We start from the raw sequence: 26,724 nt of genomic DNA, 5'->3' as shown, positions 1-26,724 counted from the left end.
TCAACACAAATTTGAATGTAATATGTAATATATATAATATATATTATATATATTACATTCAAATTGTATATGGTCGGCTGTGGCGTAGTGGAGAGCTTAGTGGAGAGCAAGGTAGTTCTCCAATCAGAGGTTCAATACCCGGCTTCGGCAGTCGATGTGTCCTTGGCCAAGACACTTAACCCCAAGTTGCTCCCGAAGGCTTGCCATCGGTGTGGACTGGATGTTGTATGAATGTTAGTTAGAGTCTGATGGTGGCACCTTGCATGGTAGCCTGTCATCAGTGTGTGAATGGGTGAATGATATGTAATATACTACTGATTGTAAGTCGCTTTGGATAAAAGCGTCTGCTAAATGACTGTAATGTAATGTTATATATACACATATACACTACAGTATATTACTGATAGACATCACAGTTGTCAATAGAGATCTGCAAAGAAATCAACAAAGACACAGGTTTATGTCTGAATTCTGCAAATATCACATGACCAACAAAGCCCTGGACATTGCGCCAAAAAAACTGACTCACACACACACACACGACACACACGCACACGCACACGCACACGCACACGCACACGCACACGCACGGCCTTTGCACTGTTGTTAAGATTGATAACAGTGGAAAATGAGGCGAGTGGAAAAAGGCATTCCCCTTTCATCACTTCAATAAAAAAATACTGAAGGATGCATTATCTTAATCAAACTACTTTCTGTAGACTAGGAAAGTTGTCTATTGCAGCATGACAAGATGGTTGAAAAAAAAAAAAAAAGCAGGGCAAACAAACCCTGAAGCAAGGCACTAACCACCCCTTATTAATGAAATCAGAATGTTAAAGAGGCTTGTTTTGTATTTTTTAACCAAATAAGACTTGGGTCAGGAGCCTGAAAAATGGGACATGTTTAAGAGTCAAAAGTCAAATGAGAGAAAGCAAAGTGAGCTAGAGTTGCCTTAAAGTTTCTTATCTTGTAGGTTTGGATCATTGGTAAAAGCAGATCCCATCAAAACATTATTGTACAATGCTTGAGCAATACTTACAAGTCTTTTTTTTCTACCACGTAGACAAATGGTCTCATGTGGTGAATTGAAACCAAACTCTATTGTATGATGCCAATAAACCGTGTTGTAATGGGCTATTGTGAAGGGAGGTGATCAATTTCAGCAAAGGTGTGAACATACTCTAAGCACAAGGGAGTCCAATTTCCATTAGCACTTGACAGGTATGAGACCTCCTATTAGTTTGTTTTACATTTATACTTAATAAAATAAACGTCTATATCTCAGCAGGTCAACCATTTCACTGAATCTTGACCAAAAAGAGAAAATTTCAGTTTTACAAAAATAGGTCAGACCTGGTGAGAACTTGGACGGCCACAACGTGAGTCAAAGCTATGAGCAGGTGCACAGTCAACAGGGGTGTAGCCGGGTTCCTACGCAGGGCACGATAAGCAGCACATGTTCCTTTTCTCAGCGTGAAAGATGAATATGGCATACTCCATTTGAGGAAAATAAGACTGTTGAAAGGTCACCACACCTGCTGCTCAAACCCTAAACTCCTCCTGTTTCTCACAGGTGTGAAAATCCTCTTGTTGTTGTTTTTCCTTTCTCTGACAAACTGACACCTTGCTCTCTAACTCACCCTTTCTAACATGACAGCTAAGCACACACAGTGTCCTATCTGTGACAGATGTCAGGAACCGGATAACCTTGGCATTATTTTATGTTCTCATTATCAACACATATCCCACCAACAAGTCATGTGTGATGCAGTGTATGCTTCCCTGCCATATAAATCTATATTTGTGCAAAACCCATTATAAAAAACCAAAAACATTAAATAGCTGTACAACTGAATTTGGAAGCATATTTTGAGCAATTCTAGTTGTTTCCTCTCAACTCATTACTGTTGTTTTTCTTCCGTCTCACATGGTACTGTGCATGTGGGTTCACCACATCCAACCCTTTCTCAAGACACTGATGAAAGTATCACCCTCTTTTCCGCAAAAATAGTAAGTCCAAAGCAGCTAATGGTCAAAAACTTGCAAACCAGTGTAAACATGGAAGGATGTCTCAGAGCATGGGTAATGATGCCAGTCCAACTTGGAGCTACAGTACTGCACTGTCCAGAGATTTAACAAAAAAATGCACTCACGCTGTTATTTGGTGTTGAAAGTAAAGAATATGTGACCGATTGCTGTTTTTCATACGTTTGTAGGAATACGCTGGATCATGTTTTGGGTACACAGACAATTCTTATAGGCTAGTTCTTGGGTTTTGTCCTAAAATGGGATTTGTTGGTAGAGAAAAAAAAAGGTCTTATCCTTTGACATGGATTTAAATGACCCAATGCACTCAATCATCCCCTCCTGTTGTGTTCACATCCAGTTCTTACCATGGACGCTTTTTTTTAACCAACTGTTTTTTCTGTCATACACACATTAGACATCTTAATTTTTCAGATGCAGACAGTCATTGTCAGCTGAACATATTCTCAAAGCACTGCTGTGTTTCTGAGAACTAATTTAATTTTGTTAGCATTTAATCAAATCTTGGATTGAATCAGGTTTTTGGACAGATATTTGTGGAAAGATCATACAATAAATTTCAGCATACGTGGTATAAATTAAACAACCTTGTTGTTGGACTTTTATGTCAGCCTTAATATCTACAATTCATTGCAGACCTAAATGCTTCACTCCAGCAAAATGCTGTAGTATCTAAAGTCTCTTCTCCTTGATATTCCTATCCACCCTTAAAACCCTGTATAAATGCTTGTAAAATAGTGACTCAGACAAAAGTAATGAAGGTATTGTTTTGAAGAAAAGTTTTCAGGATGGACAGAAGTGTATTCAAACTATCCAAGATCTAGTAACTTCATGCAAATCTTAAAAGTCAAACCACCATTTACTGTGAATTATTGACAACACAACTGTTTTCTGAACTAAGCAAGACTTTACAATCTACCATAAACCTAAGCAAAGAAATTAAGGAATATTGCAAGACAATTACAAAGAGAACACTGAAGGAGTACAAGGGTCAGTATCATAAAAGTGGAACAATATACTGGAGACCTCAAACGTATCATGGGATAAATTACAAAGAGGATAAGGAAAGAATTAAAAAAGGAATTTCAGAAACCAATTATTACCCAAAAGGCAAGTGTAAGGCTGGGCCATGGCCTGAAGGTATGTTTGTGCCAATCCTGTCAGCAGGTTTTGTGATGGATAAATCATCATAACATGACTTCTTGTATAGCAAGTCACATTTCAAGAGTTCCCAAACTGCTAAGAAACCTGTAAAACACCTTGCTGCTATTGACTTTAACCAACCATATTTTAGGGCCTTTAGTTGTAGGCCCTGAAAGTCTGTGTTGATTCTAAAACTGCCAGGTTTGCTGAGAGATAGTTGGCACAATACATTTTCAAATGTTTGTTTTTTTACCAGCATCACTACATGTGTTCGACAAAGATTGCAAACCTGCTTTTTACCGTTATTATTACCACAACAAACACAATATTTTGTAACCTCAGCGTCTCTGTGTTCCTTCAGGTTAGGATTATCACTTGATAAGGACTTTTTATTTCACCAGTTACCTTTGATCTAGCGATGCACCATTCCAACTCTTTCAGTCCTGATACCAACACCTGGGCTCTGGGTGTCGGCTGATACCCAGTACCGATCTGATACCAGTGTTTAATTTAAAAAAAATTGTATCTCTAACTGCGAGTAATGAACTGGGATTATTCTTTTAAGAGTAAGGCAACATCAAGCTTGACTTAAACATTGCTTTCCTAACTTTGTAAAAATAAAATGTAAAAAATAAACACCATTTCAGTAAATGTACTAAATTGTTGTTTATTAAAACAATTGTATCCAATACCAGATCAGCCCATTGTTACCAATACCAAATCCGGCTATTTGAGTCAGTATAAAAGGAATATCTAATGGACCGATATCCAGTATCAGTGCACATCTACTTTGATCCCTGAATGCAGCGTTAATTACGATTTGTGTGTATTCCTACTCCACTCTCGATTCTCCCAACCACATGTTTGTTCTTCTCTCTCTTCTCTCCCTGTCTACCTAGACTTTGCCCTCACTGAGGTCATTTGTAGCTCAAAAAAAATCAATAATGAGTTCAAATTTACTGGCAGAGTGCTTACCTTGTATCCTCAGAGCCATTCAATCCAGCCTGGGACTTGCATCTGCCTGCTGCAGAGTCAAGTTTCACATGTCTGTGATGCTCAGGGGGCTTCTGAGAAACACAGCAAGAGACATGCTAAATCATTACAGATTAAAAACACAAACAGAAAGAATGACAGTGTAAAAGTGGCTGGTTATGGTTCTTGGTGAGAAATTAGTCACTTTGGTAGCCTTTGTGTACAATGTTTGTACACTGTGACATAATCATTTGTCAAACAATACATATCATTCCCAGTGGCATTTGACATATGGGTGTTGCTGTGAGAAGCTGATTCGCCTGATACGAGCTTTAATAGCAAACCTAACGACGACTGGACCAAGCAGCCTGTCTTGTGATACAAGACAATGTAGACTGACAGGCTGGTTCTGCCTTTAGTCGCTTAAATATGACTTCATGTTCAAGACAGAGTTTTAAAGTCCCTGTGGCCCGAGGTCACCTCACCAAACTCGCACAATGTCGCAAACAAATAAAAGAGAAGTCAAAAGATAGCTTACCGTGGCAAAGGGGACTTCATTTGTATCTGGATACAGCGAACAAAATGAACTCTCGAAATGAGTTTTGTTCTCAAGGCGGTAACGTTGACGTGCAGTCCCGTCTCAGCTCCACGTACCAGGCTGCATCCACGGCTCGTTTCCTCGCTCAGCCTGTTGACAACTGGCTAACTGTCTGGACTCAGTTCTTTAAAGGAAAAAAACAAAACAACGCAGCAGTCTAACTAAGGCCAGAGTAATCGAGACCGAGCGACGAGATCCGATCACTGGCTCGGTGTGCGGCTCGGTGTGCCGACCGATTGGTCGACAGAGCGTCTCGTCAGGCCTAGAGCAGATGAGGCAGATGTGAGGAGGTAAACTATGGAGGACGAAAAATGAAATAGTATAAATAAATAAATAATTGTATAAATAAATACAGGAATAAATAAATAAATGCTTAAATAAATGTATGAATACAGAAATGAATAAATAAATCAATAAATAAATGCTGAAATAAATACATACATATTTAAATGCATTAATAAATGCAGAAATAAATAAATAAAATAATATATAAATAAATGCTGAAATGAATTTAAAAAGTTGATTCCTAAATGGGACATAAATAAATAAATCTATTACTACGTTTACGTTCACCTTCATTTATTTATTTCTGTATTTACTTAAGCATTTGTTTATTACTGTATTTATTTCAGCATTTAATTATTATTTTACTTATTTATTTCTGTATTCAAACATTTATTTAAGCATTTATTTATTTATTCCTGTATTTATTTATACAATTATTTATGCATTTATTTATTTATTTATTTATTTCAGTCTCACTGAAGGTAGGTGCAGATGACCACAATAAAAAACATATGCAAACAAGGTTATCTCCCTCCCACTCTCGTGAAATGCAGTTCCCTTTTTCTGACATAATAAACTACTCTGTGCACAGGTTCTCCTGACTCAATAGGCAAGACTTTGCCACCACTTTGACCTCAATGTTGGAGGCCTAACAATAGGTCACAGGTAGCTCTCTGAACAGTTGTTTCCATGACTTTTGAAGCCGCCTGTGGGGCATTTGAATTAAGGCAAGATGAGTTGATTTGTTGAGTGCTGTGGCTCATTTGAGTGAAGTGTTGCTCAGAGGATCTGGATGTGTGTGTGTGGATCTGCTCTATCCTCAGGGGAGAAGAAGCTGATAGTGTGAAGAGCATATTGTCTGTCTTTTAATTCCACAACACTTGGAAATATGTTTGAGTTGCTTGGATGCTACAGCTGGCAATTATTTTAGTGTCTCAATGTATGCATACATGGCAATGCCCTTGTCTTGAATAGGCTACATATGGGCATAGATGAGCATTTGTTTATTACTGTATTTATTTCAGCATTTAATTATTATTTTACTTATTTATTTCTGTATTCAAACATTTATTTAAGCATTTATTTATTTATTCCTGTATTTATTTATACAATTATTTATGCATTTATTTATTTATACTTATGTCATTTTTTGTCCTCCATTGTAAACTGTGTGAAATGTAAACAAGTTATTAAAATGTTGCACGGTGGCCTTCTGGCTTATCAATGCAGGACACAAATTCAATAAACAGTAGGCAATTACTTAATTAACAGGATCTCATAATTGAACGGGATTGCTCGCCCTTTTTAAATGAATAGTTTCATTTTTCTACGTGTATAGCCTACAGGCAAATCAATGTAACGCTGATTAAGAAGCCTCACGATGAAACATTGTAGAGACCAATGTATTTCTGCCGTAGCAAAACGTTTCCTCCTCTTTAAGTTCAGCCCTGTGATTTCATTTGGCTTACATGCTAATAGAGTGTTGCCACCCAGTGTTAGTGAATTGCAACTGTTCTCATTAAATTGAGGCTAATGTCTAAGCTTGATTTGTGGGCTTTAACACTTTTAACTGCGCATTTTGGTGTCACTTTTCAGTTTCGAAGAAAAACAACTCTTAAATGTCCACAGTCAACATCTTTTATTTGAAGCTTTATCTGTGTTGTTCAGCTGCCACTATATACCAGGTTAGTATCAAGTCAAGTCAAGTCAATTTATTGTGTCTCCCAGGGGAGAAATTTGTTTGGATCTGGGCAATAGCTGCATCACATCATAACAATGAAGTATGCTGTGTGCTCATTGAGTTAGTGTACCTGTCACTTAACCCAGGTTTAGTGGATGTATGTTTATTGTCGGTCAGTGAACTGCATCATAAATGTCACAAAAATCTTTCACGTCAGTAAAATTATATTAAGGGATCAGTTTCATACATTTGATTAGCATGAGTACACAGCAATGATTAACAGTAAGAACATCCACTCAGTTTGACTTTTACATACACTTGCCAAAGACACAATTTTCTCCTAAACATCTCAGGACTATATATGATGAACTTCACATGCAATTAATTTAATGTGTTAGTTCATGTGTGACTCCTGTCACACAACTGTTTGATGGAGAAGGCAAAGTCCACTGTATAAGCCAACAGTGTGATATTGGCAACCACTGTTTCGAGGATAATCAGTTCTTCACTTTTGTTGGGGAATTGTTTTTCAAGGTTTCTCAGCTGCAATATCTTGACAAAACAAATCACTGTGGCCACCATGTAGAGAAGCGACCCAATCAAACTGAAGCCGGCTAATAATTTATCAAAAGGTAGAAAACATCGCCCAGCAAAGTCTCCTAATATTACCACAAGTGTGACTAGAGACATGAGAAAACAGACACCGTATGACACACCGGAGACCCACAGCTGCCAAGTGTGTACAAAAGAAGTGAGTCCACAGACCACCTCCACAAGCAGGGGTAGCAAATGACAACCTCCCCAGACTTGGAGTATCTTGAGGAGGCCAGGCATGCTGCCCATGTAGCCTCTTTGTTCATGGGCTTGGGTGCGAAGAATGTAGGACTCTGACATGTAGCCGAGGCAGGTGATACAGGAGGCCACAACAGCCGCCACCAGGTGCGGATTTATCCGATGATGATCAATGAAGATCCAAGGGAAAACCACGGAGGAACTGAAACACATCAGTGCCCCTAAGGCTGCCACTGTCATAGTCAGGTTCTTCCAGGATATTGGGATAAGGCTGTGGAACTGGATGATGCTGAGAATGTGGATAAGGAGTGTAAGTGTGAAGAAGAAGCACCAGGAAAACATGCACAAAATCCTCAATGAGTTAAAGTGTAGGTGGTTGGATGAATTTTTGTTAAAATCTGAAGGTTCCAGTGAGGCCACGAGGCTGAAGGTGGTGCAGCCGGATAAGACTTCCAATGTCCGCACCAGGAAAAGGGAACTGGTGAAGTCTTTGGCTTCAAGTACAATCACAGGCATTGTCACAATGTTGAATCTGAGTGATCCAGTATCCAAGGGACAAGATATCCAAGAGGCGTGTCAAATAATAATTCAGTCTCAGTTCCACTTGATTGATTTTCAAAATTAATGTTGTAATCTCAAAGCTTCATCAACCAACTAATTACATTCCCAAGATATCGGCCTAATGTTGAGTTTTAAAAAATAGTCCAGTACAGTCCATGGAAATAGTCACCTCCAACAAATCTTCACTTGAGCCGTCAGGTATCATACAAAAAAACAAATGTATGCCTGTTCCTTTCACCAGTAGTTCATCCTTTACACATACCAAGTAAAACTTCAAAACGGTATCTCTTCGAACATGTTCTGCAGTATTGTCTCTGTAAAAATATGCCTCGCCTACTTCCTTTTTGAGGTTGCAGCAGTACTTTCAGTCTCACTGAAGGTAGGTGCAGATGACCACAATAAAAAACATATGCAAACAAGGTTATCTCCCTCCCACTCTTGATTCTCGTGAAATGCAGTTCCCTTTTTCTGACATAATAAACTACTCTGTGCACAGGTTCTCCTGACTCAATAGGCAAGACTTTGCCACCACTTTGACCTCAATGTTGGAGGCCTAACAATAGGTCACAGGTAGCTCTCTGAACAGTTGTTTCCATGACTTTTGAAGCCGCCTGTGGGGCATTTGAATTAAGGCAAGATGAGTTGATTTGTTGAGTGCTGTGGCTCATTTGAGTGAAGTGTTGCTCAGAGGATCTGGATGTGTGTGTGTGGATCTGCTCTATCCTCAGGGGAGAAGAAGCTGATAGTGTGAAGAGCATATTGTCTGTCTTTTAATTCCACAACACTTGGAAATATGTTTGAGTTGCTTGGATGCTACAGCTGGCAATTATTTTAGTGTCTCAATGTATGCATACATGGCAATGCATAGATGAATGCACCTACGCTCTAAAAAGGTTTCAAATAGATCAATGTAGGTGTATATTTTTTCATGTTTGCACATGTTCCTAGTGTGAGTGTGCGTATTTACACAAGCACAAAGAGTCCTCTGAAGATCCCAACCAATCACTTTGCCTCTGCGTACCGTCACACCTGCGCTCTGTGTTATAAATAGACGGAGGATACATCAATTCCCTCGTGTCACACAGCTCAAGTTCAGAAACTTGTGTTTAGACAGAAGGGAGAAGACAAACTCCACAAAGACAGACGATAGCTGATAAACAGTGCTAACCTGCCACCACAGAATCCTGGCTGTGTGTGTTAGTGTTCATTTGTAGACTGCTTTATAAAATGTCCTCTCGTCAGTTTATAGTTTAGGCTCAGTTGTGCAGTTTATTTTAAAAAGAAAATCACATTTGAATACAACTATTTAATTTGTATGCATTCCATTGGACAGAAATATATTGTATTGTACTGTACCAAAAATTCCAAATACAAATTTCACCAAATCTAAAACACCATTATGGTATCAGTTTCCTCATGATGGCTAGATGGCATCTCTCTGAGCTTCAGAGCATTTGAGATGTGTCCTGTTTATCCTTTTCCTTTGTTGCTTATAGTTTGGTCAAAATTAATTCAATGACATGGATTTTATAATTATTTCACAGCGAAACACAGAAGGTTTTTGATATTCATCATAAGCTTGAAGATTTGCTGGAACGTAAAGCTGTTGTAAACATGTCACATTTCTAACTAGTGCCTCTATTTGTAGAACTAGTGCCCCTCTGTGGTAATAATATAGATGCCAGATTATAATAGCAGAGATGGGAGGCTGCCTGTAGTACTGGACGAGCAGCAGCAGAGGGTGAACATCTTCATGTTATAAACAAAGATGCAGTGGGAGGAAACCCACTCTGTACTAACTGTACCTCTTGCAGAAAACAATGAAGCCACTTTCCTGTCGTGACAAAAATCCTCATCATAATGTAGATGAATATGTATACTTAGTGTGTGTGTGTGTGTGTGTGTGTGTGTGTGTGTGTGTGTGTGTGTGTGTGTGTGTGTGTGTGTGTGTGTGTGTGTGTGTGTGTGTGTGTGTGTGTGTGTGCGTGTGCGTGTGCGTGTGCGTGTGCGTGTGTGTGTGTGTGTGTGCGTGTGTGTGTACGTTATATACAGTATTGGAAAGTCCAAAGTATTTTAACTTAAGTACTGTACCTAAATATTATTCTGAGGTACTTGTTCTTTACTTGAGTATCTCCATTGTATGCTACTTACTGATCACTATACCCCACTACAGTTCAGAGGGGAATATTGTAATCTTTACTTTACTATATTTATTTGATAAGTATAAATTGCAGATACATATTATTAACACAATATGTAATCAAATAATTAATTATGATTTTTTTTATCATAGGTTAAGATAAGACTTTATTGATTCATAGGCCACCCAGCAGTATATAAAGTGATTACATTTAGCTCCACCTTTGTCAGCTGTAGCATTAAAGAAATTAACACATTAATGCAGCCTTTGTCATAATAAAAATATATAATATATATATCATTCTAAAAGGGAGGGGTTCTGCATAATGAGTACTTTTACTTTTGGTACTTTAAATATATTTTGATGCTAATACTTCTGTGCTTTTACTTGAGTAACATTTTGAGTGCAAGAATATTACTTAACTTGCAGTACTTTTAAACTGGTATTTTACTTTCCTTAAGTAAATGATCTGAGTACTTCTTCAGACCCTAGTTATATATATATCATTGCTGACTGTTGAAAATCACATCCTTATAAGCTTTAATTTTGGAATACCTGAAAGATTTGAACCCAGTGCACTAATGTTGGGATTTTAAAGGCTGTTTTAAATAGCGAAATTAGATATTTGTTTATCACGGATGTTTTTGTCATGATCACTCACTTACACTAGAACTTATATGAGCTGATCATGTGTTTCATCTCTGACAGCGGTAAAGTAATTGATGACAATTACACGTATCCATTTTAACACGCAGTAAAACTGTTCATGTAATTTCAGCTCACAGACGTATAAAACAATGTCGGCCTGTGATGACTTCTAACAGAGTGATTCAGTTTTTTGATATAAAATACACCTTTTCATGATGTTGCCAATGTAGCTTAGATTCATCTGTCAGAATTTGTTGTTGAAGGTAAAGATGTGCTTTCAAACCCAAAAGATGTCATCAAAAACTGGAGGTGCAATCCTCCCAAATAAACTAAAAGTGTGTTAAAAGAGCTACAGTACATGTGCTTAGGATTTTTAATGACCACATTTACTTACTGTACTTTAAATACCTAATGTTCTCTGCATCATAATGTCTATGTTTGAATTTTTATCTAAAATGGCCTACTACTACAAAAAGTATTAAAAATGAGAACAGATTAAGCACCCTTCAAAAACATGGGACAAATAGGTTCAAAAAACCCAGAACCAACAGATGCACCGAGCAGTAAAACACAAACAATTAAGATTAAAATCTTGAGATATTTAATAAAAAAACAAAACAATTTGCAGTAAATCTTTTTCTAAGGCTGCTGTTGTTTAGTTTTTAAACCTGTCATTGCTGAGATATTCAAGGTCCAATAATTATCAAGTGTAATTTAATAAATTAGTGTGTTGTGTGCTACTTACCCCCCCCCCCCAAAAAAAAGAAAACACTTAAAAACTAGGCTTCCTCATTCCAGTTAAATACTGCAACCACACGAGATAAAGTGTGAAACACGTCAGATGGGCAAAAAACAAAAAAACAAGCGTGTGACAGTTTTGTTCCGTGTGGTATAGTAGAGCAGCTATGATTGAGTTCATTAAATTTATATAGTAAATGGAGAAATTGTCATTTAAGTGAGGCTATAATGCTTTGATTAATCGTACACAAAGCGGATTCAACAAACTTTTAAAAAATGGTTTGCGATCAATTCACACATCAGCCAATAAGGTGGGATGCATCTGCAAACTTGCAGCACTGACATAGATCACAGTTCCATTGTGTGACACAGGAAGTGTTGATGCGTCTCTTGAGATGACTGTCACTGTTTTAAAGTTACAGCTTAGATTTTCACTCTAAATGCTAAATGCTAAATGCACTATTTAGTGACATTTATTCAACCACCATTTATTAACAGTGAAAAACACTCTCTGCACTTGGGATTTTAAATGTTTACAGGTTCTCTTTAAGATATTCAGAGTATTAATATAGATGTATGTAAAGATAGATATATATAAAGATATAGTGGACTAATGTCTACCCCGATCAGAGAAAGAAGTCATTCTTCCTCTGTGTGTGTTGTAATCCGAGCATCTCTCTGCTTTGTTTACATAGCCGGGCTGGCAACATGGACCTATTAGTGCATTTTAGCGCATGTTAGTGCATGTGAGCGTGCTCCACTGGATAGCTCATGGCCGCTGCTCAACACAGCACTCAGCAGCTGATAAAGCCGTAGCGCAAACATAGCAACCACCGTCCTGTTAGCTCTGTCAGCACTGTTGCCGTTGGTTGCACCTTTAGCACTGTCGCAAACATCGCCATGTTAAAAGCCGTGTGGAGGCAAAAAATATGCTCTGAATTTTGGAAAGTAGCACCTTTAATTGTTTTACACTCAATCACAGCGGATATAATGAGGATGAACAGAAACAGACTGCCCAAAGGAAAACAAATCTCATCAAATTGATCAAAAAAGGACAAACATCCACTGATAGATGTAAAATAGCATACATATTGACCACACAATCATCACTGGTGGAGCACTTTTTAAGGATGTCACATATCATAATAAAGATGTTGAAAATCAAACATGGTTGCCCGACAGTAAATAGGTTGAAGTATATATAGTTTGTAGTTAAAGAGTTAAACCTGCAAAGATGGTATGTTTCTTTACAGTAACTGTATGGCCTATCCAATATGGTGCCACTTTTATTCTTATTTCAAGCTTCATATACGATAAAGCTGCTTTTACCACAGCTTCCATATTCTAGTAATTGAGCTCACTCGAGCCACAGTGATGATGCGTCAGATAAACAAAACTGAACCAACACCAAATGTGTGACATTGTGGTTAATGTAGTATGGGAACAGGACACACACTGCTGCTGTGATGGTGAACCATTCACACGGTTTGTATGCATGTCTGGAGATATCAATGTTTTTTAGTTATAACCAGTATCTCTACTGCATGTTCAAGAGTTTACACGCTAACATCTAATATGATATTTGTTCAATCACCGGGTATTTATTGTGTCTATAAAAATAAATCACCCCTCATGGATTCCATGTTGTGCACTAAATCACAGTGGATAAAACTTTGAACTTTTTTAATCAGAAAAAAAAAAAAATCCTGAAAATGCAGAATCAAAATCACAGACATAACTTCTTGGCACACATGAGAGAGAAGAGTGTTCGGCATTGTGCCATCACAATTGCACACTATCTGCTTATTGCAAGTCTTTTGGCTTCACTGGACCTGACCTCCAGCATGCCCTGGGGCCGCTTACAGCCAAGAGTCCGGGATAAGAGTCAGCCTCTCAAAGTCTGAGGCCTTGGTACTGTGTTTTGCACTGTGAATTTCTCCCTTTTGGGTTGGAGTGAGTCAGATGCAGGATTTCAAGTACTTTGGTGTCATGTTCACAAGCAGATTGATGAGACATTGGTAGTGATGCATGCTTTGTACCAGACTGCTGTGATGAAGAGGAAGACAATGTTTTTAAGTTGCCAATCGATATATACTCTAGCTACATGCAGTAAGTTTAAGGGGGAGTCTTTTTAAAAGTGCAATGTGTAATATCTGAACAGAAGATAGAAGATAATACCGCTCCACAATTCCTTGTGGCGGCAATATTTAAGGTGACGCACCACTCGGCCGTCCATGAAAACAAACTATATGCTTATCTTATCTCTAATAAGGAAAAAAAACTAAACAAGAATACATCATAAAATCAACATTAAATATAGCAAACTGTCAATGAACTAATTTCCATTCTCAATAACAAGAAGCATCAGTTAAAAAAACAAGCTAGGCCTATGATAGATTATTAAACTGAAAAAAAAGCAAAATATAACCAAATGTTGAATCTACATAATTGCACAAATGAAATATTGATATTCAACAGTTTCATTGATATTGGACATGAGAGAGTTGTGAGTTCCTACTGTAGTGGCCTTCACCCACCACGTGTGAGCCTGTCACTGAAGGAGCTCTTCATATAGCCTGCATGCAGTTCTCTAATAGTTTTCATGGGTTCATGTTTTAGTTGCGCTTGTTGTAGTCCTCCTCCGTTATAGTTTTGCCAAAGTGACATCTGCCGTGACATCATCATTTTAGTGAAAGTGGAGTTGGGTTGAGCTCCGCGGTTGTCTTTTCCTAATTCCTTATGAATTCTCCTTCACATCTTCCCTTTACCTCATGACGCTATCAATCAAGGTCAAGAAAAAGTGGTTAGGAATCGACAAAAGGAGGATATTTTTCTAATCTGTGTAAAGGCAGCGATAGAAAGTTTGCCGATCCAGCAGGTACTCGGTGCAGTCCCCTTGGAATCGCACCCCCCCAGCGTGTGGTTTACGATAGCTGAACTTGAGTAGCCTCAGCTCTGCTAAATGAGAGTCCGTATCCTGGAGCTGCTGCATGCTCTCCTCCTGGCAATGTGGTCTCCTGGTGGCAGGGAGGACAAAACAAGAATACCAGTCTTTTTCTTGTGTCTGCCACATTGGTTTCAATCAAATAGACAAACTATCAAGACATACATGGAGCATAAAGTCCCCAATTGCAGTCACAGTAAACACAAAGGTGGTTAACGTTAACTAAAGGCTGATGCCACACATGAAGATTATGCTGTAGCATTGTTACTTTAACCAGGTGTCAGAGTTTTAGGAAATTGGTTGAATTTTGCTTGTTCTTGTTAGTAGTTTTGTTTCTTGATAACAGCTGACTGTTAATGTAGAAGCATGTGGCTGGATCTTACACATTGCATCTTTAAGGACAAGTATTTGACACAATTAACAACTCTTGCCTGTATGCGTAGAAAGTGATACATTTCAAGTTCATTAAAGATTAATGTCAGACTTATTTCTCTCTATTACAAAATGCAGTTAAGAGTCTATGTACTATGGAGGCCTACAGTATACGTTATCAAGAAGGTTTTTTTTAGGTTATAGTGTATTTCATCACAACTGAATGTGCCTTAAAGTGCAGACAACAACAAGTTGGATGGAAATGTATGAAAAAGAGAACAAACAACACTTCCAACCACCCACAGTCCAAAAAAACCAAAGAAAAACCACACTCACATGCAGATGGTTAAAAAATATATGTGAGAATTATTTACATAGGCAATGAAGACTCCACCTCTACATCGATACTATAACAAGGGTTGGATATTGTAAGTTACTGAACAGAGCTTGCTGTCAGCAGTCCCGGTAAGACCTCAGAGTTTTGAGTTCAGTTATCTGGCACATTAAAATGTACATTGATTGACTTATTCTGTGTCCATGCCTTTTACCTTCTGTCACTTTTTATTTCCCCCACACAGATGGCAAGGCTGTGGCATCTCATGCTCCTTTGCTGGGCCTGGAGCCCTCTGTGTCTGTCCGCCGATGTGGGCTTCTTGGGTTCACCACAGGAGTGCGAAAAGGCTCACTTTGTCCCTGGTTACAACCTGGGTGGAGAAGGCTTCAACATCGTCACAATGGAGCGGAAAGGTGCCTATGTCATCGACACGGAAACATGGAACCTCGGCAACAACACTTGCAGGATGTTCAGCAACGGCTACATGAACCGGGAGAGACAGAAGGTCCCAGCTGCCATGGTGGACTGGAGAACCCTCCCAAAGTGCAGTTTAAAGGTCTCCAGTGTAGTCTACGATTCTGTTGAAACTCTTGTCAATGACTCCACCTCGTCTGTGTCCAATGATTGGAAAATTGGCCTTGAATTCCCTGTAGACCCGTCTGTTACTCTTGGTGTTGGCTTTGGAGGTTCCCATTCGAAAGAATCTAGCTATGCCATGCAAAAGTCAAAACAAGACCACTTCACCTTCTTTCGCCATTCTGTCGACTGTAGCTTCTATCGGTGAGTATGTGGACGGATATTTGTCTTCTTGGCATAACTCTTAGTTTATTTGGTGAGTTCAATAAGAAATGCGTTGTTGCACAGTGTCCTGGATAGACAGCAATTTTGAAAACAACATTAACATGGGGCGGCTGTGGCACATGAGGTAGAGCGCTTGTCCCGTAACCACAAGGTTGGTGGTTCAAGCCCCTCTACCGGCAACATGCCGAGGTGTCCTTGAGCGAGACACCTAACCCCAAGTTGCTCCCCGGGCGCTTCATTGCAGCCCACTGCTCCTCCGGGATGGGTTAAATGCAGAGAAATAATTTCCCCATTGTGGGACTAATAAAGGATTGATAAAATAAAAACATTGAATAAAATGGGACCTTGATAGACTGTAACTGATTTATGTACTTCTTGTGTTCAACAGCTACAGATTGGCAACAAATCCACCACGGAGTCGTAGCTTTGAATCAGCCGTGAGCTCCCTTCCATCCTATTCATATCAAACATCGTCACTATATCGCAGTCTGATTGACGCATATGGTACACATTACATAACACAAGTGTCTCTAGGTGGGCAAATAAAAGCAATCACTTCTGTCAAGACCTGCCAAGCAACCATGAGTGGGCTGTCGGCAACAGAAGTCAATGACTGTTTGTCAGTCGAGGCCTCTGCTACGTTTGCTAGCACTGCCAGCATTAGGGCGATGTACAAACGCTGTCAGGGACTGAAGAAGAAGTTAGGCTCCAGCCAAAGTTTCAGCAGCGCTTTTAATGACCGCAGCACAGAAGTCATTGGTGGAGACATTGACAACAACGTCCTCTTTGAAAGCCAATTGAACCCCTCTGCCTATAACAACTGGCTTAAGTCACTGAAGACCACACCTGATGTGGTCCAATACAGCCTGAGCCCCCTGCACACCATACTGCCAAGCAGCCATTCTGCCAGGGCTGGACTGAAGCAAGAGGTGGAGAAGTACATCAAGGACAACGCAGTGTTGAAAAGGTGCTCAGAAACCTGTAAGATTGGTCACAGATCTAACAAAAGGGATCCTTGTGCTTGTGTTTGCAACAGTAGTAGGAATGTCAAGTCAAACTGCTGTCCTGCTGGGAAAGGTCTTGCAACATTGAAGGTCTTCAAGCTCTATGCACAAGGGTTGTATGGTGATAAGTGGACTCAGACAGATGGTTCAGTGAAGGTGAAATATGGAGATCAGCTTAAACGCACTCAAATCATTAGTAACAATGACAATCCTAGATGGTCGGAGAGCTTTATGTTTGGACCCATCGTGATTAGCATGCAAAACAAACTCACGTTCAGTGTTTATGATGAGGACAGTTACTGGGATAGTGATCTGTTAGGCCAGTGCTTTATTGATCTGCGTCAAGGGACAGTAAGTGACTCTTGCATGTTGAATCATGGCACCTTATTCTTCTCCTACATAGTAGAGTGTGCACCAAGTCTCAGCGGAGACCAATGTCAAGAATACATACCATCCCCCATGAGTACCTCTCTGGCCAAGGTCTTCTACACCAGAAACGGGGTCCTTCTCGGGACCGAGGAGAGTAATGCCATACCAGACGTTCAGTCAGGGTTGAGGTCAGCAGTAGACGATGAGAGTGATGATAGAGCAACTGTTTGATTTTCTGATGATCTTGAATGTAGTTAGTAGCATCTTTCACTCCGTTGCTCTTTCTTTGTTTGACTCGTGTTTGCAAAAAAACACAAATTTAATCCAAAAATGTATGTGTTTTATTATCATTCTTTTCTTCTGCTTCTTCCTTGTTAGTTACAAGATCTGCCAATAAAGCATCAACAAAGACAACACCGTGTGTCCGTCTGATTTTATGTCCAAAAAAGTATGTTGATTTTGTGGTTTACATGTAAGATTGAAATGCATACTCATAAATGCAGAAGCTACTTTAGACTATCCAAAGTTTTCAGGCGAGCGTGCTCAGAACCTCAAGGTCTGAGGCCTTGGTACTGTGTTTTGCACTGTGAATTTCCCCCTTTTTGGTTGAAGTGAGTCAGATGCAGGATTTCAAGTACTTTGGTGTCATGTTCACCAAGCAGATTTATGAGACATTGATCGTGATGCATGCTTTGTACCAGTCTGCTGTGATGAAGAGGTAGACAAAGTTTTTAAGTTGCCAATCGATATATACTCTAGCTCAGTGTTTTTTAACCTTTTCTGAGCCGTGGTACATTTTTTACATTAAAAAGATCCCGCGGCACACCAACAACCAAAAAAGTTACAAAATGACACATTATAGCCTAATACAGCATTTATGCTGACAATTTAATGACAAGTCTCTCAATTTGATGATCCTTACTCAGTGTGAAACCTGGGCCTGTTTAGATGACCACAAAGCAGATATCCTGGCAGGAACTGAAGAAAGGCACACACGAAGCTCTTCCTCAACAGCTCTCAGTCACTTTCTTTTGACCACCACTCATACTAGGCTTTTCATCTGGGTTAGAATTTAGTCTCGGGCCCAGTTTAGAGTCTGCATTTTTCCTTTTCAAATATTTCTCCATCGCTGTTCGTCTTGTCATCACAACCTCGCCCACGCATCATTTAATTCTACTGTCTTAAATTATCAAGGTCAATATTGCGCTACCTACTGCCACCCACTGGCATGGAAGAGTATTTAATTACTTAGCCAGCCACTACATTTCAGGCTCAGACACTCAACAATGGAAAACTATTTGCAGCAACTAAATAATATTTTTTGGGACAGATTAAACTGAAATTGGACATTTTCCCACGTCACACCTGACGATCTCTCATGGCACACTGGTTGCAACATGCAGTAAGTTTAAGGGGGAACTTGCTCCCTGAGCTGTCTTTTTAAAAGTGCAATGTGTAAGATCTGAACAGAAATATTCAAAAATGAACTAACATTATCAACAGAATGTGAATAATTAGCAGTTTTGACGCTATGCAAAAGACGTCTTTATGTTGTGTTGCAGAGATATGTACTGGAATGAGCATACCAAACAGCTAGCCCCAACCTGTCCTGTCTTGTGATACCACTTGTACCTGGAGAGGTGATAGTGAGTTACTGTAGCGTCCAGCCTGCGTGCAGTCAAACACATGAGGACAAAGAAGTAGTTTTGCTTAGCAAGGTTCCTAACTGAGTGAAATGACCCGGAAGCATCTTAATGGCCGCCATGATAAGAGCTTTTCGAATTCTCTAACTGCTAAGGAAAGATGCTTCAATGCTTCCTTTCTTAGCTCCTTTAGCATATAATACAATGGACCTTTCTTTACCAAAGGAAAGAAGAGAATGCCACCCACACAATTCCTTGCGGCGGCAATATTTAAGGTGATGCACCACTCGGCTGTCCATGAAAACAAACCATATGCCTATCTTGTCTCTAATAAGGAAAAAAAAATAAACAAGAATACATCATTAAATCAAAATGAAATATAGCTAACTGTCAATGAACTAATTTCCATTCTCAATTACAAGAAGCATCAGTTAAAAAAACAAGCTAGGCCTATGATAGATTATTAAACAGTTAATAAAGCAAAATATAACCTAACTGTTGAATCTACATTATTGCACAAATGAAATATTGATATTCAATAGTTTCATTGATATTGGACATGAGAGAATTGTGAGTTTCTACTGTAGTGTGAGTCACTCCTTCACCCGCCACGTGTGAGCCTGTCACTGAAGGAGCTCTTCATATAGCCTGCATGCACTTTTTATGAGTTCATGTTTTAGTTGCACTTTTTGAAGTCCTCCTCCGTTGTAGTTTCGCCAAAGTGACATCTGCTGTCACATCATAATTACGCAGTTTAGTGAAAGTGGAGTTGGGTTCTCTGAGCTCCGTGGTTATCTTTTCCTAATTCCTTATGAATTCTCCTTCACATCTTCCCTTTACCTCATGACGTTATCAATCTAGGTCAAGAAAAAGTGGTTAGGAATCGACAAAAGGAGGATATTTTTCTAATCTGTGTAAAGGCAGCGATAGAAAGTTTGCCGATTCAGCAGGTAAATCGGTAAAAAAATCGGTAAAACCCCCCCCAGCGTGTGGTTTACGATAGCTGAACTTGAGTAGCCTCAGCTCTGCTAAATGAGAGTCCGTATCCTGGAGCTGCTGCATGCTCTCCTCCTGGCAATGTGGTCTCCTGGTGGCAGGGAGGACAAAACAAGAATACCAGTCTTTTTCTTGTGTCTGCCACATTGGTTTTAATCGAATAGACAAACTATCAAGACATACATGGAGCATAAAGTCCCCAATTGCAGTCACAGTAAACACAAAGGTGGTTAACGTTAACTAAAGGCTGATGCCACACATGAAGATTATGCTGTAGCATTGTTACTTCAACCGGGTGTCAGAGTTTTAGCAAATTGGTTGAATTTTGCTTGTTCTTGTTAGTAGTTTTGTTTTTTGATAACAGCTGACTGTTATTGTAGGAGCATGTGGCTGGATCTTACACATTGCACCTTTAAGGACAAGTATTTGACACAATTAACAACTCTTGCATGTATGCGTAGAAAGCGATACATTTCAAGTTCGCTAAAGATTAATGTCAGACTTATTTCTCTCTATTAGAAAATGCAGGTAAGAGTCTATGTACTATGGAGGCCTACAGTATACGTTATCAAGAAGTTTACTCCACTACCTTTAATGGTATTGTATTATCTTCTTGGGTGAATCTTTTTCTTTTTTTAAAGGGCAGTGTCTTTGGCTTGAACTTTAATTTTAGGTGTATAGTGTATTTCATCGCAACTGAATGTGCCTTAAAGTGCAGACAACAACAAGTTGGATGGAAATGTATTAAAAAAAGAACAAACAACACTTCCAACCACCCACAGTCCAAAAAAAAAAATGACAAACCACACACACATGCAGATGGTTAAAAAAAATATATGTGAGAATTATTTACATAGGCAATGAAGACTCCACCTCTACATCGATACTATAACAAGGGTTGGATATTGTAAGTTACTGAACAGAGCTTGCTGTCAGCAGTCCCGGTAAGACCTCAGAGTTTTGAGTTCAGTTATCTGGCACATTAAAATGTACATTGATTGACTTATTCTGTGTCCATGCCTTTTACCTTCTGTCACTTTTTATTTCCCCACACAGATGGCAAGGCTGTGGCATCTCATGCTCCTTTGCTGGGCCTGGAGCCCTCTGTGTCTGTCCGCCGATGTGGGCTTCTTGGGTTCACCACAGGAGTGCGAAAAGGCTCACTTTGTCCCTGGTTACAACCTGGGTGGAGAAGGCTTCAACATCGTCACGATGGAGCGGAAAGGTGCCTATGTCATCGACACGGAAACATGGAACCTCGGCAACAACACTTGCAGGATGTTCAGCAACGGCTACATGAACCGGGAGAGACAGAAGGTCCCAGCTGCCATGGTGGACTGGAGAACCCTCCCAAAGTGCAGTTTAAAGGTCTCCAGTGTAGTCTACGATTCTGTTGAAACTCTTGTCAATGACTCCACCTCGTCTGTGTCCAATGATTGGAAAATTGGCCTTGAAATCCCTGTAGACCCGTCTGTTACTCTTGGTGTTGGCTTTGGAGGTTCCCATTCGAAAGAATCTAGCTATGCCATGCAAAAGTCAAAACAAGACCACTTCACCTTCTTTCGCCATTCTGTCGACTGTAGCTTCTATCGGTGAGTATGTGGATGGATATTTGTCTTCTTGGCATAACTCTTAGTTTATTTGGTGAGTTCAATAAGAAATGCGTTGTTGCACAATGTCATGGATCGACAGCAATTTTGAAAACAACATTAACATTGAATAAAATGGGACCTTGATAGACTGTAACTGATTTACGTACTTCTTGTGTTCAACAGCTACAGATTGGCAACAAATCCACCACGGAGTCGTAGCTTTGAATCAGCCATGAGCTCTCTTCCATCCTATTCATATCAAACATCGTCACTATATCGCAGTCTGATTGACACATATGGTACACATTACATAACACAAGTGTCTCTAGGTGGGCAAATAAAAGCAATCACTTCTGTCAAGATCTGCCAAGCAACCATGAGTGGGCTGTCGGCAACAGAAGTCGATGACTGTTTGTCAGTCGAGGCCTCTGCTACCTTTGCTAGCACTGCCAGCATTAAGGCGATGAACAAACACTGTCAGGGACAGAAGAAGAAGTTAGGCTCCAGCCAAAGTTTCAGCAGCGCTTTTAATGACCGCAGCACAGAAGTCATTGGTGGAGACGTTGACGGCAACATCCTCTTTGAAAGCCAATCGAACCCCTCTGCCTATAACAACTGGCTTAAGTCACTGAAGACCACACCTGATGTGGTCCAATACAGCCTGAGCCCCCTGCACACCATACTGCCAAGCAGCCATTCTGCCAGGGCCGGACTGAAGCAAGAGGTGGAGAAGTACATCAAGGACAACGCAGTGTTGAAAAAGTGCTCAGAAACCTGTAAGATTGGTCACAGATCTAACAAAAGGGATCCTTGTGCTTGTGTTTGCAACAGTAGTAGGAATGTCAAGTCAAACTGCTGTCCTGCTGGGAAAGGTCTTGCAACATTGAAGGTCTTCAAGCTCTATGCACAAGGGTTGTATGGTGATTTGTGGGATCAGACAGATGGTTCAGTGGAGGTGAAATATGGAGATCAGCATAAACGCACTCAAATCATTAGTAACAATGACAATCCTAGATGGTCGGAGAGCTTTATGTTTGGACCCATCGTGATTAGCATGCAAAACAAACTCACGTTCAGTGTTTATGATGAGGACAGTTACTGGGATAGTGATCTGTTAGGCCAGTGCTTTATTGATCTGCGTCAAGGGAGAGTGAGTGACTCTTGCATGTTGAATCATGGCACCTTATTCTTCTCCTACATAGTAGAGTGTGCACCAAGTCTCAGCGGGGACCAATGTCAAGAATACACACCATCCCCCATGAGTACCTCTCTGGCCAAGGTCTTCTACACCAGAAACGGGGTCCTTCTCGGGACCGAGGAGAGTAATGCCATACCAGACGTTCAGTCAGGGTTGAGGTCAGCAGTAGACGATGAGAGTGATGATAGAGCAACTGTTTGATTTTCTGATGATCTTGAATGTAGTTAATAGCATCTTTCACTCTGTTACTCTTTCTTTGTTTTACTCGTGTTTGCAAAAAAACACAAATTTAATCCAAAAATGTGTGTGTTTTATAATCATTCTTTTCTTCTGCTTCTTCCTTGTAAATTACAAGATCTGCCAATAAAGCATCAACAAAGACAACACCAGTGTCCATCTGATTTGATGTCCTAAAAAGTATGTTGATTCTGTGGTTTACATGTAAGAGTAGTACTGGATGAGCAGCAGCAGAGGGTGAACATCTTCACGTTAAGAACACAAGCAAGTGTAAAGTAACCCTATCTTTTTTCTATAGACATTTACATTACATTACATTACAGTCATTTAGCAGACGCTTTTATCCAAAGCGACTTACAGGAAGTGTATTCAACATAGGTATTCAAGAGAACTACTAGTCACCAGAAGTCATAAGTGCATCTCCTTTCTTAAACAAGCATCTCAAAGCATATAGCACACTTACAGTAGCACTTACGTGTATCATTAAATGTACTAGTTTGTGTAATACTTTCTGTTGTTTTATTGCCTTGCTTTGGCTGTTTTTCTGTCAAAGCACTTTGTAAACTCTGTTTTTAAAGGTGCTATATAAATAGTTATTATTATTATTATTATTATTATTATTATTATTATTATTATTATATATGCAGTGATGGAAGAAGTATTCAGCATTACAGTGTAAAGAAGTAAGTACAGTGTCACCAGGAAAATGTACTTAACAAGTAGTCATTATGCAGAAGCCTCTCAAATAAATCAATCAATTAATGTATAACACTTATTGCTGAATCATTAACATGTCAGCAGCAATTTAACATTATAACTTTATAAGATTTAGTGTATAATACAAACCTTATATGTTGGGTAGTTTTAACTATAAAACCCTAATCATATGTTTTTTCTAATCTGCAGAGTAATTGGATGCAACTACAGCTGGAAAATTAATGTAGTGGATTAAAAAGTACAATATCTTACTCTGACATGCAGTGAAGTACAAGTCGCATATAATGGAAATATAAAGTACGAGTACCTCATATTTTTACTTAAATACAGTACTTCCTCAGTATTTGCTTTTCACCACCAAATACAATGTAGTTTGTACCAATACTATGTTGGATAGAACAAATCTAATAAAATATATTAACAAAGCTTCACTGTCACTGGAATATCTGCTAATCCTAGTTTTGATGATTTTCAGGTTAGAGCCTCGGTATAAGAAAGAATTATATAACTATGGGGATCAACCTAAAATTAGCTTGACTGTCAAGCTAAAGACAAGGCAACACAGTTTACTTCCTGATAACTAGTTACTTCAGAAAGGACAGCGATGCTATGATTGCGAAGGCTGTTTTTAGTGGGAGAAATGAAGATGAGTAGTTACTTATTATCTATTATATTTGCAATTCATCCCTGTAAAACCACTATAAAACCAAATACTACTAAAGAGACAATGTAAGCAAGTCCTACAAACAACTTAATCATATTGTATCATTATACACTGAATCCCAGTGGATGTAGTTAGAGGTTATGAATGCACAAAAACACTAAACAACTCAACAAGGCTGAATCAAAACACAAAAGTCAGTCATTTATGTGACGAGTGCTCTGGAGACAACCCAGATGCTGGTTCATGTACTTTACTATTTTAACCTACAACAGAACAGCCGATGATTAAAGTTTAAGTTAAATTAAGTTGGCCGTTGAAATTAGGAATGAGGAAATCACTGGTTTTGGCTGGCTGGTTGGTCACAGAGAAGGAGCGTCCCATAAAACCTACAGCAAGATTATTGAAAAGGACCTGGGGAAAGAAAGTGCATAGAAAAACTGAAGTAACATAGCTGTAAACTGAAATGTCAATCATTTTGCAAAGCTGTGAATCTGTAAAGAGAAGTCTGTGTGAGTGGGACACAAATGAGGAACACCACTAAGAACTGTGGCAACTTTAATGAGATACTGTACATACAACATGCATGTTATTTGTCTGGGTACCTCATTGCAGGCTGAGAAACAGAAGATTGCTCTTGAAGGAAACAAAAGTCAGTGACGAACTAGTAGAAGCTTGTATACATATACTATACTAAGGACTGTGCATGGATAGTGTGGATCATCTCAAGTCTGCAGCAGGCCCTGCAGTGCTTCTGAGCTTTACATGAATACAGCAAAACATTAAAACAACTCTGGAGAAATACCCTTGCAGAATGTATGATAGAGACCCAAACATCCATGTTAAGTTACACAGGAATGGCTCCATTGTTGCTGATCAATTACTCAGAGTTTAAGCAGCTTTGCTGAGGAGAATGAGTCAAATTAGCTGTGACCAGATACACTCATAGCTGTAACTTCTTCAAAGGCTACATATACTCAATGTTTAGGTGAAAGAAGGAAACTCTTAATTACATTTACAAGAATTCAATGGAAATAAAAATCCTGGTGGCTAGAAATCTTTATACGCACACAGATCAGGAACACTTGTGAAAAAAGGGTCATGGTCAGGGATCTTCAGTTGAGCTAACTTACTCTCTTCAACCCTTCGGTACTTTAATGCAGGACCAGCACCCTTACACACAGACATACGTATATACTTTATAAACATTATAAACATTCTCGTTATTCTATCAGCAGATGAGCAGCTGTGCAACACCTTTGTGGAGCCACAGTATCACATTGCTGTCTGCAGCCTGTGATCACTAACAGGGTGGTGGTGAACTTGTGAGGGTGAGACAACTGTTGTATCGTTTGCTCATAAAGTAACTTCCAAGCTATTAATATTTACACAGAAATATTAAACTGTTGTTTGTATTCAATCATGATAGAGCACATCACGACTGCTATAAATTGTGAGAAACTCACTATTAAGCTGCAGCTTCTCAATAGACAGAGTTCATCCATCCATTTTATGTATTAACTGTTGCTGCAGTGGGGTGCCGGGCCTAACCCAGCATGCACTGGGATGGAGATTGTGTTGGGGGTATACACACTGGTGGACCCGGGGGTGTGTGTGACCCAATGTGCAAGAAAATGTTCCAGGGGAGAAAACACATGACGACTGACAGAGGAGCATCCAAGACCCTTAGTGCGAACATACTGAGTTTATTATTAGAATTTCAATAATAATTGGAGCGGTCTGTAGCTGTCTGTAAATGTAGGAGCATGTGGCTGGATCTTACACATTGCACCTTTAAGGGAAAGTATTTGACACAATTAACAACTCTTGCCCGTATACGTAGAAAGCGATACTGTAGCCGACTCTCGACTACCGTAGGTTCTCCCCAACACAGATACGGCTTCAGCAGGTAAGTTCAACAATGGTATATTTATTTCCTTCAAAATACAACACAAAATGCGGACCGTCGTGCGCTCCGCTTCGCTGCCCGGCTTCTCGGGCGCACTCGGTCCACCGTTCCCGGAACGCCACCACCGCGTGTGTGACTGTCCCACCAGAACTCCAGTCTGCTACTGCTTAAATAGATTTGGCATAATTAGCACCAGAGAATGTCTAATATGAGGAGAACTGGCACTCGCGGGTTAGTTCCGGGTTTCCGGACTGGTTGCAGTAATAATCTTTGACCATGCGGGGCGCTCGTAGGCGAGTCCAGAATGAATGGGAGCCAACGGGGTTTTATCCTCAGAATCCAC

At 39.5% G+C, this 26,724-nt stretch overlaps 3 protein-coding genes across 5 annotated transcripts in view; 2 read left to right on the top strand and 1 right to left on the bottom strand.

The window, feature by feature from the left end:
* Window positions 1-4,885, bottom strand: part of LOC129096100 (testis-expressed protein 2-like) — a 30,895-nt gene extending 26,010 nt beyond the window's left edge. For 2 of the 3 annotated variants that reach the window (XM_054604761.1, XM_054604763.1), the window contains exons 1-2: window positions 4,700-4,885; window positions 4,165-4,256 (exon numbers count right to left, since the gene is read on the bottom strand). The gene's annotated coding sequence lies outside the window, so the exon portion shown is untranslated. The remainder of the gene's footprint in view (window positions 1-4,164; window positions 4,257-4,699) is intronic. The other variant, XM_054604762.1, reaches the window with a different exon arrangement.
* Window positions 4,886-15,372: 10,487 nt separating this feature from the next.
* LOC129096232 (perforin-1-like) lies at window positions 15,373-17,834 on the top strand. Its single transcript, XM_054604951.1, has 3 exons — window positions 15,373-15,385; window positions 15,499-16,034; window positions 16,444-17,834. The coding sequence occupies exons 2-3, from the start codon at window positions 15,499-15,501 to the stop codon at window positions 17,657-17,659; spliced, it is 1,752 nt and encodes a 583-aa protein (XP_054460926.1). The 5' UTR covers window positions 15,373-15,385; the 3' UTR covers window positions 17,660-17,834.
* A 3,156-nt stretch (window positions 17,835-20,990) lies between these two features.
* On the top strand, window positions 20,991-23,230 carry LOC129096211 (perforin-1-like). The gene is made up of 3 exons (XM_054604921.1): window positions 20,991-21,011; window positions 21,124-21,659; window positions 21,843-23,230. Exons 2-3 carry the CDS (start codon window positions 21,124-21,126, stop codon window positions 23,056-23,058), a joined length of 1,752 nt encoding a protein of 583 aa, XP_054460896.1. The 5' UTR covers window positions 20,991-21,011; the 3' UTR covers window positions 23,059-23,230.
* The last annotated feature ends 3,494 nt before the right edge of the window (window positions 23,231-26,724 follow it).

This window comes from Anoplopoma fimbria, chromosome 9 (genome assembly GCF_027596085.1).
Source record: "Anoplopoma fimbria isolate UVic2021 breed Golden Eagle Sablefish chromosome 9, Afim_UVic_2022, whole genome shotgun sequence".
NCBI classification, from domain to species: Eukaryota; Metazoa; Chordata; class Actinopteri; order Perciformes; family Anoplopomatidae; genus Anoplopoma; species Anoplopoma fimbria.
The sequence above is the reverse complement of the archived record's forward strand: the minus strand, read 5'-3'. Positions and strand labels throughout refer to the sequence as shown.

Excerpts from the sequence above, each read along its gene's own strand:
- LOC129096211 (XM_054604921.1), top strand. The coding sequence starts at position 21,124 with ATGGCAAGGCTGTGGCATCTCATGCTCCTTTGCTGGGCCTGGAGCCCT. Across the intron at positions 21,660-21,842 it reads GTCGACTGTAGCTTCTATCG|CTACAGATTGGCAACAAATC; the intron begins GTGAGTATGTGG and ends TGTGTTCAACAG.
- LOC129096232 (XM_054604951.1), top strand. The coding sequence starts at position 15,499 with ATGGCAAGGCTGTGGCATCTCATGCTCCTTTGCTGGGCCTGGAGCCCT. Across the intron at positions 16,035-16,443 it reads GTCGACTGTAGCTTCTATCG|CTACAGATTGGCAACAAATC; the intron begins GTGAGTATGTGG and ends TGTGTTCAACAG.